The sequence below is a fragment of the Muntiacus reevesi genome, chromosome 13 (assembly GCF_963930625.1).
Source record: "Muntiacus reevesi chromosome 13, mMunRee1.1, whole genome shotgun sequence".
Classification (NCBI taxonomy): domain Eukaryota; kingdom Metazoa; phylum Chordata; class Mammalia; order Artiodactyla; family Cervidae; genus Muntiacus; species Muntiacus reevesi.
This window is the reverse complement of record NC_089261.1, coordinates 28,566,462-28,586,507: the sequence shown is the minus strand read 5'-3', so window position 1 is coordinate 28,586,507 and position 20,046 is coordinate 28,566,462. Positions and strand designations below refer to the sequence as shown.

Below are 20,046 nucleotides of genomic sequence, written 5' to 3'. Positions count from 1 at the left end.
CGGTGGGGCGCTTCCGGCCTCTCGCGAGAGTTATTATAAGCGCGCCAAATTTCTACAGGGAAGCCGCGGCGGTGACTGCAGCGCTATGGTTCTGAGGAATACCGGGCGACTGCGCGCGGAGCCGGGCGCGGACGGGGAGCCCAGCCGGTGAGACAGGTGGCAGGCGGGCGCCGAGGACATTCCTTTCGGCCTGGCGGCGCAGGAGCGCCCCCTCCTTAGCGCGCGCGCGCGTCATCCGTGAGCAGCGGCGAGAGCGCCTGGGGCGCTCCACTCGGCCGCCCGACGTGGGCTCGCGGTTGAGAGTCCGGCAGCTCTCCGAAGCTGCTCCCTTGTTGGCGCGGTGTCCGAGGTCCTCCGCCTTCGGCCTGGCGGCAGCGCCACGGAAAAGGGGCGGCTCTAGGACGGGGGTGGGGAGGGAGAACGCGCCGCAGCCTGACTCCTGCTGCTGCTGCGCTGCCCACGAGTTCTCAGGGTAGTAAGTAGCTGAGGGTGTCCGGTTATGCTAGGAGCGCGCGGAGGCCTTGCAGCCTAACCTTCGGTCGGCGCCGCAGGCCCGCGGTCGGCGCGTCTTGTACTGGAGTGAGGGCGGGGGGGCCGCAAGGCTCCCGGCCTCTCGGGTCCAGCCCCACTGCCTCCCGCGGTCGGGGCGTCCCTGACCGCGGTGCCGGCAAGGCTGCGGAGTAAGAAGAGCAGCTTCTGACTTAGTTCTAAGGTCAGAAGTCCTAAAAATTAAGATGTGACAGGGGTTTGTTCGTTCTGAAAGCTTTAGGGGAGAATCTCTTTTCTTGGCCTTTGTAGCTTGTAGAGGCGTCTTCCTCTTTTCAAAAACAACACTGTCACATTTCCAGCCTCACTCTCCTCTCTGTCTCTAATTTCTGGCTTTTATAAAGAACCTTATGATTACAGTGGGTCCACCCAGATAATCCCCATTTCAAAATACTTAAAGTCATGACACCTGCAAACTCCCTTTGGTCGTGTAAGATAACAGGTTCCTTGGATTAGGACACAGACATCTTTGGTGTGGGGGCTGTCAATTATTCTCTCTACAGCAGGTGGCTATAATTTTTTGTGAAAAATAAGGGTCCTCATCTTGAAATAGGTCATTCTGTTCTTCACGTGTAGGTGACCCAAAGAATATCTTCAGGCAAAAGAGTTTTTCTTAAGCAAAATTCTCTGACCACTTATGTTTATAAATTAATAACTAATGAATCATGTTACAGTAATTAAAGACATGAGTTCTACACAGGCTTGGTTCAGATTTTTTTTTTCTCTAACTAGTCTCTGTTTTGTATATTTAGCTTTCTTAGACTGTTTCCTTTCTTAGACTGCACCGTTCTAGACACATACATATTTTTTTCTCTGCTTATTTATTTATAATAAAGTAGCTCATTTATTTACATTAAGACAAAAAGTCATGGAATATGGATTCTTAGCTGTACATTTTTGAGGAGTGGGGAATATAGTTGGCTTAACTAATAAAGAGGCCTTCAGCCCAAAATATACAGGGGCCAGAATCTCAGAACTGCAGTTTAAAGAAGAAACTATTAATAGCATTTGCTTTTTAAGTTGGAATGCTAATATGGTAATTATTCTGTTTTGAAGATGAATAAGCCATAATTATCGTATTCTATCTAGATGGGATCACACCTGTGAAATTAAAAGATTGTGAACAATTTGGGATTATTTTATTTTATTTTATTTTGGGGGAATTGTTTTAATCTCTGGAATCAAAATAGGTTTGGATAGTTCTGTTGATGGAAAGTCTTTGTCAAGTACTTAATTTAAGGTTTATGATAAAAATCTATATGAACAGTTATTTAACCCTAAGCTGAGAAAGGCTTGGGAGGGTTGAGGCAGATGTAACTGAGCTGGGAAGTGATTTCCCTTGTCAGTTGAGATAGTTCCTCTCACACTGAACAATGTTATATCCCCATTTTTATCCACATATGGTTCTTCCAACATCTAGACTCAGGTATCCCAGAAGGTATATCATACTTTTAAGGTACAGTTTATTCTACCACAACAGGTATTTCTGTAACCCTAGTTTGCTCACATGTAGTTTGGTAAACAGGAGAATATCAGTAAAATGTGGAGATTGTATTGGTTCATTTGCAGTTTTCCCTAGGCAAGGGGGTCAGAATCGAGTAGAATTAATCTTCAGTAGAGAAGGAAAGAGCCCTTGGCTGGAGTGTGGCACAGATGTGTGCCCTGTTGGCTCTGTTTGAAAAAAATTTTATCTGAGTGCCTGTACCAGTGCCTCCCTCCAATCTCAGGTGGCAGGCTACACTTTTCTCCTGTACTCAATAGTCATAAACCACGACCTTGCCTCTCTTGTTATGGATTTAAAGAAACAACTCTGTAGAAACATGGTTATTGACTTTGTTGTATAGAAATTAAAGCCATCTTTCAGTGTTATAAGCCAGCTAAAAGAGAAAATGGCTTAGCATGGAACACTGCTGTCTCCTGTGCACTCAGACACTGAACTGCGCAGCCCAGCACACTGCAGCCATCCTTGTTTCACTTTCCTAGCACGAGATACACTTCCCCAGATGTGCTTCAGCCGCCTGGTGGTTGTATGAGTGCTGTGTTCATTTACATGTGCCTTGAAAAGTGTTCAGTAAGTATTTTTCCAACTGAAATTACATGACTTGAAAACACAAATGAATTAATTCATTCAAGTTATCTCAAATAACTCTGACGTTACAGAATTTTTATGTTGAAGACAACAAAAAGTGAGTATTTCTCTCTGTTTCTGTTGGTCTTCAATAAATATCACAAATGCTATTTATCAAGCATGCACTCTACAAAAAATTCTGTCTGCACATCATATGTATCATGTGATTTAATCATTACTGTTGCTTTTTGGTAGAAGTAGTCTCCAACTTGGTCATTCTTTATTTTTTTAAAAATTATTTATTTATTTATTGGCTGTGCTGGGTCTTCATTGCTGCAGGAGCTTCCCTCTACTTGCAGAGAATCAGCGAGCCATGGCTACTGTCTAGTTACAGTGAGCAGGCTTTCTCGTTGCCGTGGCTTCTCTCGCTGCAGAACATGGGCTCTAGGTGCCCCGGCTTTAGTAGTTGCAGCACATGGGCTCCCGGGCTCTGAAGCACAGGCTGGGTGGTTGTGGTGCGCCACGGCATGTGGGGTCTTCCCGGACCATGGATCAAACCCAAGTTCTGAAAATCCTGTGTGGTCGAATATGGTTAATTGCATTTTTTGCAAGAAACAAACTAATAATAAATTTGGGTACCATCATTTTAAAAATAGAGAAAACTTTTTGAGATGATTGTAGGTTCTTAGCAGTTGTAAGAAATTACACAGAGGGAAGACCCAGAGGGATGGGATGGAGAGGGAAGCGGGAGGGGAACACATGTAAATCCATGGCTGACTCATGTCAAAGTATGGCAAAAACCACTACAATAATGTAAAGTAATTAGCCTCCAACTAATAAAAATAAATGGAAAAAAAAATTAAAGAAAAAAAAAGAAATTACACAGAGATCCCTTAACCTAGTTTCCCCCAGTGGTAACAGCTGACATAACTAGAGTGCAGTGTCACAACCAGGAAATTGACATGATACAACAATGCATGAACACTCATTTACATGTGTGTAGATTTAGTTCTGTGCACTTTCTGTGTTCATGACCACCACCACAGTTAAGTCACAGAACAGTTCTGACCCAAGGGTCCCTTATGCTACCTTTTTATAGCCACAGCCATCTCCCTTCCTCCATTAATGGCTAATCTGTTCTCCATCTCTAAAGAATGCTGTATAAGTGGAATAAAGTATGTAATTTGGGGGAGTTGGTTTTTTCACTCAGTCTAATTCCTTTGAAACCATTCTAGGTTATTGAATGTATCAATAAGTTTGTTACTGATGAATTGTATTCCATGGGAAGAATATAACACAGGTTAACTATTCACCTGTTGAAGAGTATCTGGGTTGTTTCCACTTCTTGTCTATAATGAAAAAATTGCAGTGAATGTGCACATGCAAGTTTTTTGTGTGAACATGAGTTTTCTTTTGTCTGGGATAACTGCTCAGGATTGCAATACTGGACTTTATGCATTTTTTTTAACTACCCCATGAGGCAGCATGTCCAGCCAAGATTGTTTTTATTAGTGTTCTAGTTACATAGTTAAACAAGTTTTGACATCAGTATGATGTCAAACAATATGACGTCCCAGTCATATTTTTCCTATGAGTCCTGTTTTCTTAATGAGCATTTTTTAGGGATGCTCCTAACATGTCATATCTGAAATGCTTACACTGGGTGGGCTGAGGGTTGTGGGTGTAGAGTGTCATGATCAATGGAGACTGGATTTCCCTCCTTTCACTCAGGGATGATGGCCCCTCTTCCTCTGTCTCCGCACTCAAGCGCCTGGAGCGCAGTCAGTGGACAGATAAGATGGATCTGCGGTTTGGTTTTGAGAGACTCAAGGAGCCGGGTGAGAAGACAGGCTGGCTCATCAACATGCACCCTGTAAGCTCCTGTGCTTTTCCTCCATCTTCCTCCTCCCATTCAGGAGGGCAGCACAGTCCTTATCTGAAGAGTAGGTGACACCTGACGGGAAAATGTTGTGGACCATCCAGGTAGAGATGGGATTGTTTGCAGCTCTCCTGCTTTCCTCTTTAACTTGTCTGGGTCTTCTCCGGGTCATTAAGAGGTCACTGGAATAACAAAGGAGGGGCATCCCTGTTACCCATAAGAATAAAGCTTTCAAAGATGAGACCTATTCCCATCTGGATGCTGTTATGACATGATTCTCATGAATGGGTCTGGTAGAGTTATGCAAAGGTGGAGAAAGATTTTGTTTTTTAAAGTACTCAATTTCCCAGAGAAGGAAGAAAAGGCTGTTTTACTTTGTAAAGGAAAACTTTGTGCTCTTGTTGACTGACTCTCTTGCAGACTGAGATTTTAGATGAAGATAAACGCTTAGTTAGTGCTGTGGATTACTACTTTATTCAAGACGATGGGAGCAGATTTAAGGTAAGGCCCTTGAACCCCAAGAAGCTAAAAACCACTCAGTGATAAGGCATAACTGGGCCCAAAATGATATGTGTCCTTTTAGCTCTGCAGCTGTGAGGAGAGAGGGATTATGGGAGACTTGTAGCAGGCAGCTGCCTGAAGCTCTTCAGGAACATGGGCCCCATGGAGCCACACTAGTCTCCACTTAAGATGTCCCAAGAGAAGCTAGCTCAGGAAGACTGAAAGATGAGCAGTATTGTGTCTCTTAGACTCTTGCCCTTGTGATATGTGCACGTCTAATTTTCTATTGTATCATCTCTCTTAAGATATGTCCAGGTCAATGATGCATTGAATCTAGGCTGCTCACAGGTATAATAAAAACAGCCTATCTTCATTTTTCTCCTTTTTTTCTTTGTCATCACCCCAAATGGGCTGTGATTCTTGCAGGTGGCCTTGCCCTACAAGCCATATTTCTACATTGCAACCAAAAAGGTAGGTCTGTAGTTTATGGCATTAGGTCAAATGACCTGAGCCTCATCTTGTGGGAGAGTCAAAACTGGAAATAAAGAGGCTTCTAGAGAAACAGGCAAGAAAGGAAATAGATTTTACTAATGGGACGTCTTTTCATTCTGCTCCTGATTTAGGGTTGTGAGCGAGAAGTTTCGTCTTTTCTTTCTAAGAAGTTTCAGGGTAAAATTGCCAAAGTAGAGACTGTCCCTAAGGAGGATCTGGACTTGGTGAGTATCACCCAGCCCTTCCTGGATAAATTAGGCTGGATCTGCTCTGCCCATGGGGTGAGATGGGGGAGGACATGTTTGTTACCTCTGGGGCAGTATAGATGATGGACCTTCATGACTGTCCCTACCTCCTCCTCAAAAACTCTAGTGGCTTTGTTGGTGCCACGTGCAGAGTTGAACAAGTTGCTTTGGAGTTGCAACTCTTCACCTCATTTATGTACCTTTGACTCATTCTCCCCTTATTTTCTCTCTCCAACGTAGTATTTTTTTCTCTTGAACTCATGAACACCATCTCTTCACTCTGTAGCCAAATCACTTGGTTGGTTTGAAACGAAATTATGTTAAGCTGTCCTTCAACACCGTGGAGGACCTCGTCAAAGTGAGGAAGGAGATCTCCCCAGCTGTGAAGAAAAACCGGGATCAGGGTCATGCCAGTGATGCCTACACAACTATGCTCTCCAGGTAAGCTTCGTTCACATAAGCAAAGCATCCAGTTGGTTCATAGGACTGTTTCCCATTTATCCTAAGTTTACAAGATGAACAGGACATGGGAAAACTCAGCAATAAAGTTACCTTAATGATTGGCTTTGTTCAATGCGAAACACTTATGAGCAATTAGTTAGACTTTCTTATATGTTCCCTTTGTGTTAAATTAATGGTGGACTCCCAGGTTGTAGTTCAGCTGTCCCTCCTTTCTTACATGGGGATAGATTTGGCTTCAAACTGAGTTTCTGTAACAATAAAGACATTTTTAGATTTGTAATCCCACCACAACAGAGTCTGTTTTCATGGTTTTTAGAAAGCATTAAGATGTCTGCAAATTTTATTAAATATCTAGATTTATGTAGCACATCCTCTCCAGAGAACCCTGGTTATTATACAGAGAAACTTAAAGGACAACAAACACAGTTCATTAAACATTTACACATCAACAGCAATAAGAAACAGGGTAAGTAATTAAGAAGAAATCTTGGCTAATTAAAAGTTATGATGACTTCAACATACCAGGTGGCCAACAGGCACGTGAAGAGATGCATAACATCTCTAAATGTTAGAGAAATGCAAATTGGAACTATAATGCGGTACCACCTCATGCTGGTCGTCGTTAAAAAGTCTGCAAATGACAAACACTAGAGAAGGTGCGAGAAAAGGCCACGCTCTTAAGTTACTGGCAGGAGTGTAAATTGATCCAGCCACTTTGGAGAACAGCACAGAGGTTCCTCCAAAAACTAACAATAGAGTTGCCATATGACCCAGCAGTCCTACACCTGGGCATATATCCAGGTAAAACTATAATTCAAAAAGACACATTCACCCCTGTGTTCATAGCAGCACTGCTCACAGTAACTGAGACATGGAAGCAATCTAAATGTCCATGAATGGATGAGTGGATAAAGCTGTGGTTCATATATACAGTGGAATACTACTCAGCCATAAAAAAGAATGGAATAATGCCATTTGCAGCAACATGGTTAGACTTGGAGATTATCATACTAAGTGAAGTAAATCAGAAAGAGAAAGACAAATATCATGTGATAACACTTAATATGTGGAATCTAAAATTTGACAAATGAACTTATCTATGAAACAAAAATAACCTCACAGACATAGAAAACAGACTTGTGGTTCCACAGGGTAGGAGTGGATTGGGAGTTTGGGGTAGCAGATGCTAGCTATTATATATAGGATGCATAAACAACAAGGTCCTACTGTAACACAGGAAACTGTATTCAACATCCTGTGATAAATGATAATATGGAAAACAATTTTTAAAATAATCTGTTTATGTATATAACTGAATCATTTTGCTGTGTAGCAGTAATTAATACAACGTTGTAAATCAACTAAAAAAAGACATGCAGAAATTTATGATGATTTCGGAAAAGAGCTAATTGTATCCTCTGGCAAAAGTAGATCAGTTTGGGACCCTGGATGTTTCTGCACCAGCACCGCCTGCCCAGTGGCTCATTAATGACTTTTCAGAATACTGCAAGTTGTATCTAGAGACTGAGTCCCCAGAGGCCTGAGCCTTCTCTAAAACTCAGTGCCTTTTTCTTCCCCTTAATAGTCCATTCAGTATTTGGAAGCTAGTGGACTAATATTGGAGTGAATATTCTAGTGACAGTGATTCCCACTTAGATATGATAAGAATAATTATGACACAGAAATAGATACTGTTTACCAGTCACTTCACCATGCTAAGAGCTTGTGAGCATGTTACCTTACGACGCTCATGGTGGATGGGCCTGTTCCTGTCGTCTTTGTTTTCTTGATGAAGAAATAACCTCAGTGAAGGTGGGTCACATCTGTAGACATGCCTTACGAGTAATAGTCTCCTTTATTCTTTGCTGTTTTAATTGGGGTGGAATTTACATCCAATAAAATGCATGTCCTAAGTGTACTGAACTTCCGTGTGTCTGTGGCGTGCAGCTTGGTCAGATGGGGGTCATCCAAGGTCATTCCTTAAGAAGGCCCTGTCCTGATCATCTCAGCCACCTTATAAACCTTTGTGTTTACATTGTGTGGACTCTGGCCTTTCCCCGCTTCAATCCCTAGCAGAATATAGTTGAAAAAGTTGGTCTCTTTATTTTGCAGTGTTCTGCAAGGAAGCAGTGTAATTATTGATGAAGAGGAAACCTCTAAGAAGATTGCCGACCAGATGGACAACATTGTGGACATGCGAGAGTACGATGTACCTTACCACATCCGTCTCTCCATCGACCTGAAGATCCACGTGGTAAGTGGTCTGTTGCATGGGGGTAGTTACTGACAGCCAGGAGGTGATATTGAAGGATAGATCCATAGAGTAGACTTCCCTGGACAGGTGTAGAAATCTTTGGTTAATGCACCACATGTCCTTCAGGCTCACTGGTACAATGTCCGGTACCGAGGAAGTGCGTTTCCAGTGGAAATTGCCCGCCGCGATGACCTCGTTGAACGACCAGTAAGTACTGCTTGCATTTCCTCCATCCTAAACTTTTCAATTGTTTCTGGTGAGAAAGGTGAAAGGTGAATTTGATTTCGAGATTGGTTTGCTTCTTTTTCCTCAAATACTTTCTTAAAAGAATTTTGAAATAATTGGTATTTTTTATCAGTTTCTGACCTTGCACATATATATATCATCGTGTGCTGTCAGTATTCGAGCTAGGCTGGATTTGAACATTTGAGGGAAAGCTCTGACTTCCATTTTTGATGGTTAAGAGCAAAGTGTTATGTTGAAAATTGGATTCAAAACTGGTTCAGGAACAACTTTGTGATCTTGGGATAGTTTATACTCTGTTTTCTCACATCTAAGATGAGATTGTCAGTTCTGTATCACAGTCTCCTGTCAAAATTGTCATAAAGGTCAAAATGAGGTGATTCATTTTAAAGTGTCTTGAGACTCAAATGTTCTGTAATTCTAGACTTTTCCTGTGAACAGTGGCTCCAGCCTTATCTTGTATGTTCTAGTTTTCATATCATCATGGTAGATCAGTCCACCCCAAGATGCCTGTCCCGTTTTTTCCTGGACCTTTCCCCACAGCAGCTCAACTCTTGCTTTCAGTAACTGGCAGTAGGGGTGGAGGTGTCATGGGTGTCAAGAGAACCACCAGGGTCTCCAGAGCTCAGCTTGGTTCTTGGTCAACTTAATGCTACATTTTGTCCCTTCAGGACCCTGTGGTTTTAGCATTTGACATTGAGACAACCAAACTGCCCCTCAAGTTTCCAGATGCTGAGATCGACCAGATTATGATGATTTCCTATATGATTGATGGTCAGGTGAGTGGGTGCCTTCTGGAATGTGAGCTCTCTGTGAACCGGGACCAAGTCTTATCTCCAAACCTGGTGTACACCCGTGGTTCGTATTTGTTTGGTGACTAATGAGTGAATGGAGCCCACACAAGTGAACAAGCAAGCTATTCTGGCATCTAGCCACTCTCTGTCTTCCAGGCAAATCTTAGGATTAAGTAGCCTGTCTTTTTGGGGAAAGCCATGGTGTTTCAAGTTGCTGCAAAGGTTTTGTAGCAAGAGTCTCCAGGCTGCATGTGGGAGGTGTGTCTTAGTCTTTGTTTCTGTAACTCGCACTGACTGCTAATGAACTTCCCAGGGCTACCTCATCACCAACAGGGAGATTGTCTCAGAAGATATAGAAGATTTCGAGTTCACTCCTAAGCCAGAATATGAAGGACCCTTCTGTGTCTTCAATGAGCCTGATGAGGTAGAGATGCCACTTGGGACAGTGCCTGATGTTTGGGAATAGTAAGAGGAGGCAGGCATGGTGACCCTCTCAGACCTCAGCATTAGTTTAATCATAATAGCAGCTGGGTTCAATCCCCAGTGATTGGTCCTTATTCACGTAAGTTTAGGGTGGAAATAAAGGGGTCATGTGAAGTGTTACTCCTCAGCTTTGGAGAGGTGTTAAAATCACTTGAGGAAGAGTAAAGTAACCCCTTGACTGCCAAAATTTGTTAAATTCAGGTTCATCTAATCCAAAGATGGTTTGAACACATCCAGGAGGCCAAACCAACCGTCATGGTCACCTATAATGGGGACTTTTTTGACTGGTGAGTCAGAAAAGGGGAGGGAGCGATGGGGAAGCACCACTTGGTAGCATGGGTGAGCTGCTCACCCTGTTTAAGAGGAGATGGTGTGAGGTGTCCCCTGGGGCAGTCTTCCTGGCCCCTGTGGAAATTAGAGACTCACTGTCCCATGTGCTTGTCTGTCCTCTTGTCCTTAGGCCGTTTGTGGAGGCCAGAGCAGCGGTCCATGGACTGAGCATGTACCAGGAGATAGGGTTCCAGAAAGACAGCCAGGGGGAGTACAAATCACCCCAGTGTATCCACATGGACTGTCTCAGGTAGGCCCTGCAGCTCACGTGGTGGCTCATCGCAGTGTCTCATGAGGGCTTTCTGTAAGTGAGACTCCCTTATACACACTGGTCCTTCCCACACCTTCTTACAGAAGCTGCCGAGAAGTAGCTCCTGTCCCCTGAGAGGACAGTGGCTGCTGGCTGGTCCCCAGGGTACAGAAACCAGACCAGAAAGAAGGACCTGGTAGAGTGAGGTCTGGTGCTGTGGGAGGTCACAGAGGGACCTTGGCTTCCCTGCATTAGGTTGGGATGTGGCAACCAGGCTCTCTTGAAGGACAAGTACGGTGTCCAGCTAGGCTAGGGTGTACAGACTCAGGACAAGTGTGCGAGGTGGCCCAGAGAGCTGAGAAGGAAGGCTGGAGAGAAGGGTCTTGTGGGCTTCCTGTGCCCAGTGAAGAGGTTGGTTTTATTTTGGTGGCATGGGGAGCCACTGACAAATTTAAAGCTTGATGAATTTTCTCCTTACCCCTGGTGTTATGGTGCATGGATTGAAGGAGCAGGTGGGTTGCAACATGAACAGGAGTGAAGAGAAGGCTGGTTTTGAGATAATCTGAGAGTCGAGGACTTGGGGATCTGTAGATTTGGGGACAGGTGCAAGAGGCATTAGGAAACTCTGGTTCTCAGGGCTTAGGCTGGGCTCCTGGGGATATAGGGCAGAGCTCAGGTTCAGAATAAAAGCAGACTTGGGAGCCCCATCCACATGGAGGATCTGGAGACTGTGGGGCTCGGTGATTAGACCAAAAAACTTGATAGTTGATGGATTCTCAAGAAGAGAAATAGGGACTTTCCTGGTGGTTCAGTGGCTAAGAATCTGCCTGCCAATGCAAGCCACATGGGTTTGATCCCTGCTCTGGGAAGATTCTACATGCCAAGGGGCAAGTAAGCCCATACTCCACAACTACTCAGCCTGCAGACTTGGAGACCATGCTCCATAGCAAGAGAAGCCACCGCAGTGAAGAGTAACCCTTGCTCGCCACAACTAGAGAAAGTTCACGCGCAACACCAAAGACCCAGTGCAGCCAGAAAAATGAATTTTTTAAAAAAGGTCCCACTACTACAACGAAGATCGAAGATCCCTCATGGCTGCAGCTAAGACTCTGCACAGTCAAATAAATAAATATTTTTTTTCAAAGTAAGAGAAGTGAAAGAGAGGTGGGGTTCTTCAGTGGAGGCAGCAATACTGGGGATCCTTCAGTGGGGCATTTCTCAGGGGGAGGATGACCCACAAGGCAGAGGCCACAGAAGGTGAGATTGGACGCTGCCAGTAGGAAGTTGTGAGTCCTAGAGATATAGTGGTGTCTGTCTTGGGGCTGAGTTGTGAGGAAGGAAGAGGTGGAGATGGGCACAAGGGGGTCTTGAGTGTTTTTATACAGAAGGGATCGTGTTAGAGGAGGACGGGAGTTTGGCAGCAGGGTGTGAGGGGCAGGGAGAGCAGGGCAGAGCCTGGCAGCACCTGTAGCAGATAAGCTGTGGAGGAATCTAGAAGTTCAGACAGCAGGTTCCTGCCTGGTCCCCTTTGTATTTCTCTGTGAGGGTGAGAGGAAGGCCTTGCAAGGACTAGAAGGACCGGCTGTGTCGTCTCCTTGTGTTTGTGAGTTTGTCTGTGAAGTTGACTGGGTCCAGGTGAAAGCTTTTCACAAGGGGCGTACACCACGTGAGGTCTTGGTGATCTTTTGGGGTACCTCTCAGGACCCTGCATCTTCCTGTAGAGTGTCCAGCTTTGCCATGTCTTGTAGGTTCCTAGGGTTTGTCTCAGAATTATCTCTGGCTTTTGCTTTCCTTCTCCTTTCCAGGTGGGTGAAGAGGGACAGTTACCTGCCAGTGGGCAGCCACAACCTCAAGGCGGCAGCCAAAGCCAAGCTGGGCTACGACCCTGTGGAACTGGACCCTGAAGACATGTGCCGGATGGCTACTGAGCAGCCCCAGGCACGTGTGCTGCCTCGCTGAGTCGCCGTCTGGAGGGGGGTGGCGGCCACTGGATCCCTCACTGACCTTACTGTCTGATGTCCTCTCTTCAGACTCTGGCCACCTACTCGGTCTCGGATGCAGTGGCCACATACTACCTGTACATGAAGTATGTCCACCCGTTTATATTCGCCCTGTGTACCATCATCCCCATGGAGCCCGATGAGGTCAGTGCCTCTCCTGGCCCACTGCCTGACAGGGTGGTCCCAGGCAGCTGGTGTGGGTGCAGCTGTTGGATTTCGGTGTTTGGCTCACAGCCTGGTGTTTCCCGGTAGGTGCTGCGGAAAGGCTCTGGGACGCTGTGCGAGGCCTTGCTGATGGTGCAGGCCTTCCATGCCAACATCGTCTTCCCCAACAAGCAGGAGCAGGAGTTCAACAAGCTGACAGATGACGGCCACGTGCTGGATGCTGAGACCTACGTGGGTGGCCACGTGGAAGCCCTGGAGTCGGGCGTGTTCCGCAGCGACATCCCCTGCCGGTTCCGGATGGTGCGCCCCTCCTGAGGCTGGGCCTCGTCCCGCCAGTGCTGTGGGAGGACCCAGGAGGGACCCAGCCACAAGGGCTGAAATAAAGTCCTTGCCCCCTTTTCACCTGTGGACTCCTCACCAGTTGTCCTTTGTCTGGCCTGCCCTTTAGGGTGCCGCTCCTTCTGGAGTGTTCTCTTGGTAGAGTCCCACCTGAGGTATAGGTTATGTGGTGTGGGGCCATTTTCCTGTCTTTCTCACATCCTCTCTTGATTGTTTGTGTTAGAATCCTGCTGCCTTTGACTTCCTGCTGCAGCGGGTGGAGAAAACCATGCGTCACGCCATCGAGGAAGAGGAGAAGGTGCCCATGGAGCAGGTCATCAACTTCCAAGAGGTGATGCACAGGCTCAGGGAAGTGATGTGGGGAGAACAGTCTCTTTACATGCCCTGCCTTGCAGAGTGGCTTCTTTCAGTGGCCTATTCATTGTGCACCTACTGTGTGATAGTGCTTGGTCGCTGAGACAGGACATGGGGCCTGGTCTGGTGTAGTCAGGACAGGACAGCGTAGTGTTCACAGTGAGGGACTCGACTTTGTGAACAGGAGACTTTCACAGAGGAGGCGATGGCTTTCAGAACAAAGTGGTAGGCCGATGTGGGAGAGGGAGGTAGGTGAAGGGTAGATACAACTATGTCTTGTAGGCGGCACGGAGCCATTGGAGGTTTTTACTTTTTTTCTGTCTATAAACTTTAAAAATGATGATAGGAATTCCTACAAATTACAGGGTAAAGTATCGTAACTACAAAGTCCTTCACATAGTAGTTAGAAAGTGCCATTTGCAAAGTGTGTTACATGACCAGAGGCACCAGGCACCGCCTGCTTTGCTGGTCCTGTTCCCTTGGATGTGACGCATCTTGGGTCTCTATCAGAGGCCCTGCTTCAGCATATTCAGCTACTCGAATGGTTTGCAGTTCTTAACAGTTCTAGGATTGATTTCAAGAAGCATAACATATTCACCAGGCAAAGTTCAAGCAAGAATGTGTGCACGTGCTCTGCATAGTACAAAGTTCTGTGCAGCTCTTGTCAGCTACAGCTGTAATATGCTTTGGGAACTTTCCATGAACCAACTTGGGAAGAAGAGAATGTAGGCTGAATGACAAATAGGAGTTAAAGAGCAACTTGAACAAAACAAAGATACTGCTTTTTTGGCCTTGACATGAGGCCTGTGGGATCTTAGTTCCCCACCAGAGATTGGACCCAGGCCCCTGGCACTGAGAGCTCTGAGTTGTAACCCCTAGGCCACAAAGGAATTCCCCAAAGATATTACTTTCAAGTCTATGAACCAATGAAATGAATGAGGAATGGGCTGAAGGTGTGCTAATTGGAGGGACCCCAGACACCTTAGTGAATTTGGACGTGGACTTTTTCTAGATGACAGATGGTCATCCAAAGTCCCTGAAATTGTTCTCTGTAGGGTGGCCTAGGGTCTTTAGGGATAGGGTGGCAGGTTCACCTTTGTGTTCCTGAGTGACCATCTCGGCAGTGGTGTGGTGACAGCTGGTGGGAGGTGTCAGCTGGGGGCACACAGCGGCGTCTGGCCTGTCCAGGTGTCATCCTAGCCTTCCCACTACTGTTGTCTCATCTTCCCTCTCCGAGCAGCATTTCAGAGCATGCCCTAGCACAGAAGGATGGGGGAATTATTCTCTGAATGGTTCATTTGCTTAAAATTCAGTTAGAAACAGTAAGTATTATGTTTATGGTATTTCCTGTTCTACTTGATAGATACTCCTTTTTTCTTCCGGTTGATTTTTGTGTAATTTAGATGTTTTCCAACTTATACTTTGACTGTCCAGAGGTTGGCAAGCTATAATACAGAAGGGCTGTTTTTGTATGGTCAGCAAGCTAAGAATGGTTTCCATATTTTTAAAATATTTTAAAAGAAAAAGTAGACTGTAGCCACAAAATCTGAAATATTTATTATCTGGTCCTTCACAGAAGTTTGCTGATCCCAGATCTAAAGGTGTTTTTGTTTTTGTTTTTTTTTTTAAAGTCAGCTTTTCTCAGAATAACTCCTAAGTACAGTAGTTCTCAAGTTTTAATGTTGCATTTCTTGTTGTTGCATAAGTTTTGGACAAAATGAACTTAAGTACATATCTAATGTTCTGATTTAGGTGTTACATTAGGGAGAGAAAATAAAAGTATATGACTAACAGAAGCTTGTTTAGTCTTTTAGTTTCAGTGACTGTGTTTGTGTTTTAGGACAATATTTTTATTTCTAGAAGCTCTCTGTTGGTTTTTTTTTCAAATGTGCTTTATTTATTTCTTTATAGTGGACTTTCTCTTCCTGTGTTTTATTTTTTTAAACTTTTTATTGAAGTATACTGATTTATAATGTTTCAGGTATACAGCAAAGTGATTCAGGTTTTTAACACACACACACACACACACACACACACACACACACACACACACACACACACTCTTTTTTTTTTCTCCCTTTTTTTTTGACTGTGCCACATAGCTTGTAGGATCTTAGTTCCCTAGCCAGGGATCGAGTGCATACCCCCTACAGTGAAACACAGAGTCCTAACCACTGGGCCACCAGGGAATTCCATGTATCTGTATTATTGTTGCTGTTGTTTAGTCACTAAGTCATGTCCGACTCTTCATACCCCATGGACTTGTAGCCTGCCTGGCTCCTCTGTCCATGAGATTTCCCAGGTGAGAATATTGGAGTTGGGTTGCCATTTCCTTCTCCAGGGGATCTTCCTGACCTAGGGATCAGGAAGTATTTCTTGTGTCTCCTGAATTGGCAGGTAAATTCAAGAACCACCAGGGAAGCCCGTGTGTGTGTGTGTACACATGTATTCTTTTTCAGATTCTTTCACATTATAGGTTATTACAAGGACTGAATATAATTCTCTGTGCTATACAGTAGGCCCTTGTTGTTTCTCTTCTTGTGTTTTAGATTTTATCTATTCACTTATCTTTAACTAGCCTTATTTTACCATGTTTATTCCAGGAGGTTTATTCTCTGATGTTCTTAGGGTTCTCTTCCCACCGTGTCTGCTCTCAGTCATGGTGGGGTTTTTTTTTCCCCATGCTTTTACAATTTTGAGACATTTTTTCCCTTGCTGGATGTGCCACGTGGCCTGTGGAAGCTTAGTTCCCTAATCAGGGATCGAACCTGCACCACCCCCTGCATTGGAAGCGCAGAGTCTTAACCACTGGGCATCTAGGGAAGTCCAGTCGCTCTGCAGTTTTGGAATCTGAACTCCTCTTCAGAGGAGGGCTGTTAGTAGTTTGACAGTTTCTTCTGGGTTCCCCAAAAGTAACATGGGCCCGATGCCCCTTCTTACCTGGTTCTTTGGCTGGAGAGTCCAGAGCCAGTGGAGACCTGTTAGTGCCTGTTATGATAAATGCTCAGGGAAGATGTTTTCTTTGCCTAGAGTCCAAAATAGACATGGTGAGCAGACTTGTTGTAGTTTATTCTTTTATGGAGGTGGCTTTTGACAGTCCTGCCTTTTTTAGGGCTGTGCATTTTGTCTCCCTTTTGTTGTGTGTAGCTTGCCCCTCCTTGAGGCAGCATGAGAAATGTGAGGTAAAGAGCTCACAGAACAGGCCTCAGGCCGTGAACCTCAGAAAGGCCTGCTGCATGGCTGCCCTCAGCCAGTGTCCAGGAACTCGGGCTTCAAGAGGTTTCTCACCTTCCTCTAATAAGAATGTCTCACTAACACGTGCTCAGGTTGTTTGTGCAAACAGTGTGGTTTGTGCTAAGCACCTGCTTTCCTTCCGGGAGTCTGGGTTTTGGTTCAGGCAGGCAGAGTTGCCTATGTGATCAGCCCCCTGTAAGAACTCTGGGCACTGGGTCTCCATGAGCTTCCCTGGGGGATAGTACTTTTCACAGCACTTCTCATGTGTTATCACAGCTTGTTGCTAGAAGAATGGAGCTCATCCCAGCTTGAACCTGGGCTCCTCCCAACTTTCCCCCAAGCGCCTTTGCCCTTTGTCTATTGAGCTCTGTGTCTTCCCCTGTGGGTCACCAAATCTAGGGGTGGTCTTGGGGATCCCAACACAGGGCCCGGCCTCTGCCAGACACCAGAGTCAACTCACTGCTCTGATGCTGAATCTCCTCATCACATTTGTTCTCTGGGGATAACTTAGAAGCTCACATCTGCATTTACAGGGATAGTTTTCATATTTCACTTAGAATTTCTATGTGTTTGGTGTCAGGAGGGTTTTTAGGCTCAGAGCCTTGGCTAGAAACAGAATCTGATTCATTGGTTTATAAAGTAATGCCGGAAGCCATCTAGTATCACAGTTGAGAGCATGGTGTTTGGTCTCAGAGGGCTCGTTCTTGAGTCCATACTAACTTGAAACTTCTCATACGTTAGATGAGGAATTGCAGGGACATTGACGGTGTGTCACTCGCCTGCACTGTGGGGGCACTCGGGGCACCCAGGAAGTGTGGCTGTTGGTAATCTAGCGGGTCCCCCTACTCGCTAGCAGACGGGCTGTGCCATATGAGGCCACGTATTACACATTTCTCTCCCGACTCCAGAGTTCCCTTGGGGTGGAGACTGCTGCTTCCCGTGCTGCGGTGCTCTGTCCTGTACCTCCAGGGTCTGGTGTGTTGGTGCCTGTTATCTGTCATCCATTTGGGACGCATGGTGTTTTCCCTGGTACTCTGTACAGTCTCCAGTTTCCATCTTGGTCACCAGCCTTCACTTCTTTCCACTTTCTCTGTAGGTGTGTGATCAGATTAAGACCAAGCTCACCTCCCTGAAAGATGTTCCTAACCGAATTGAGTGTCCCCTCATCTACCACCTGGATGTGGGGGCCATGTACCCCAACATCATCTTGACGAACCGCCTGCAGGTGAGACACATTCTCATATCAGAATCAAGTTCTTTCTGCCTAAACCCTAATGACTCTCTTCCTGTCCCCTCACAGCCCTCAGCCATGGTGGACGAGGCCACCTGTGCAGCCTGCGACTTCAACAAGCCTGGAGCGAACTGCCAGAGGAAGATGGCCTGGCAGTGGAGGGGCGAGTTCAGTGAGTGTCGGCCCTGGGGGGCTGCTCAGCATGAAGCAGGTGGGCGGGTCTCTGTCACATCCTCTCTTCCAACACTCTTTATAGTGCCAGCCAGTCGCAGTGAGTATCATCGGATCCAGCACCAACTGGAGTCAGAGAAGTTCCCTCCCTTGACCCCCGAGGGCCCAGCCCGGGCCTTTCACGAGCTGTCCCGTGAGGAGCAGGCTAAATACGAGAAGCGGAGGCTGGCAGGTGAGCAGTTGGGCCATGTTGGTGTGTCACACCTTGAGGTCAGTCAAACCAGTTGTTGAAGTAGATGAGACCACTGTGAACTAGTTCGTCCTATAGACTTCCTTTTGTCATTTGTCCTTCTGCGAGTTTCCGGCTCCCAAACCCTCCTTCCTATAGTATTTGTGTGTTTGGTCTGTTCACACAAGGCTGCCCGTTGATGTGATTCATTAGCAGCTTGTCTTTCTGAGTTTTCTGCTCCTTTGAGTTAACCCCAAAAACCCATATTTGTTGGCATTCACTCCCTAGCTTTCTTTGGCTGTGTCCAGGAGGCCTGTCCCCCATGTGGAGTCTCATGTGCCCCCCATTCTCAATTGTGCTTCAGATTACTGCCGGAAGGCATACAAGAAAATCCACGTGACCAAGGTGGAAGAGCGTCTCACCACCATCTGCCAGCGGGAGAACTCCTTCTATGTGGACACTGTACGCGCTTTTCGGGACAGGCGCTACGAGTTCAAAGGTCTCCATAAGGTGAGCCGACCTTTGTGAGGTTGGAGCAGGATCTAGTTTCTGAGGTGAAAATCCTTGCTCAGCACTCTCTGGATGTGTTACTCCCTATCTCTGGGTCCAGTGCATGCACTCAGACAATAAACATGCAGTTGTTTGTTTTTAACTTTGAAGAATTAAGGGCCTGGGGCCTCGAAGCTATTCTGAATGACTGCTTTTAAAGTAATTATTTAGAGCAAGGGTCAGCAAACTACAGCTGGGCTGGCCATGTTTATAAATAAGTTTTCCTGGATCTGAGCTGTGTTTGCCCGCAGCAGGCAGGGAGCAGCAGAGGCTGAGGGTGTGCACTGTACGTGTGTGGTCCATTACTTTGTGTGTACAGGTGTGGCCCTTTACTTTGCCAGCCTCTGACTGGGGTGAGGGGAGTGTGTTTACTGACATGTTTCACCAGTAGGACTAGGGAAATACATAGCAGTACCTCAGTTGTAATATCAACAGGTAATTGTTTTATATTTAAGTATATTGAGTTTTTTCCTGAGAGACCCTCCTTCACCGCTAGACTCATTCTTCACATCCTGAACTGCCCTGATAGACTGTCATCATCAGGCTTTGATATTTATTATCTTTGTTAACTTTGTATTTTTACTATGGTAAAATATGCACAACATGAAATTTAACATTTTTAAGTGTACAGATCAGTGGCATTAAGTACATTCACATTGCAATTATCATTACCATCCATCTCCAGAACTCTTTATCTTGCAACACTGAAACTGCACTCCCTTAACAGTGATCCTCCATTCTGGTTTCTGTGGACTATGAGTCTGGGAACCTCATGTAAGTGGAATCATACAATATTTGTCCTTTTGTGACTAGGTTATTTCTCTTAGCCTAATGCCCTCAAGGTTCATTCGTGGTAGCATGTATCAGAATTTCCTTTTTAAGGCTGAATAATACTCCATCGTATGGACATTTTATTTATACATTCACCCATTGATGGATAGTTGGGTTGCTTCCATGTTTTAGGTATTTTGAATAATTCTGCTGTGAGCATGGGTATGCAGACATCTCTTTGAGATCCTACTTTTAGTTCTTTTGGGTATATACACAGAAGTAAAATTGCTGAATCATATGGTAATTGTATTTTTAATCTTTAGAGGAATCGTCATACTGCCTCAGTATCTTAATTAAACTGTTGAGTTAAGTGTTCATCTATCTTCCTCATCAGATGAGTGTTGAGACTGTCCATCTTATGTTTTAGAATTTAACACAGTGCCTGGCACATAGTAG

At 45.4% G+C, this 20,046-nt stretch overlaps 2 protein-coding genes across 4 annotated transcripts in view; one reads left to right on the top strand and one right to left on the bottom strand.

The window, feature by feature from the left end:
• Positions 1-20,046, bottom strand: part of FBRSL1 (fibrosin like 1) — a 412,476-nt gene that overhangs the window by 231,591 nt on the left and 160,839 nt on the right. The window lies entirely within an intron of this gene.
• POLE (DNA polymerase epsilon, catalytic subunit) overlaps positions 50-20,046 on the top strand; it is a 57,205-nt gene continuing 37,208 nt past the window's right edge. For all 3 annotated transcript variants that reach the window (XM_065904780.1, XM_065904779.1, XM_065904778.1), the window contains exons 1-20: positions 50-147; positions 4,346-4,487; positions 4,914-4,994; positions 5,421-5,465; positions 5,618-5,710; positions 6,018-6,172; positions 8,306-8,447; positions 8,574-8,654; positions 9,362-9,469; positions 9,798-9,908; positions 10,169-10,254; positions 10,428-10,547; positions 12,353-12,485; positions 12,578-12,691; positions 12,800-13,012; positions 13,275-13,382; positions 17,736-17,864; positions 17,940-18,042; positions 18,127-18,273; positions 18,635-18,780. In XM_065904780.1, the coding sequence (XP_065760852.1) occupies positions 86-147; positions 4,346-4,487; positions 4,914-4,994; positions 5,421-5,465; positions 5,618-5,710; positions 6,018-6,172; positions 8,306-8,447; positions 8,574-8,654; positions 9,362-9,469; positions 9,798-9,908; positions 10,169-10,254; positions 10,428-10,547; positions 12,353-12,485; positions 12,578-12,691; positions 12,800-13,012; positions 13,275-13,382; positions 17,736-17,864; positions 17,940-18,042; positions 18,127-18,273; positions 18,635-18,780 (2,319 nt within the window). In that variant the 5' untranslated portion in view covers positions 50-85. The remainder of the gene's footprint in view (positions 148-4,345; positions 4,488-4,913; positions 4,995-5,420; positions 5,466-5,617; positions 5,711-6,017; positions 6,173-8,305; positions 8,448-8,573; positions 8,655-9,361; positions 9,470-9,797; positions 9,909-10,168; positions 10,255-10,427; positions 10,548-12,352; positions 12,486-12,577; positions 12,692-12,799; positions 13,013-13,274; positions 13,383-17,735; positions 17,865-17,939; positions 18,043-18,126; positions 18,274-18,634; positions 18,781-20,046) is intronic.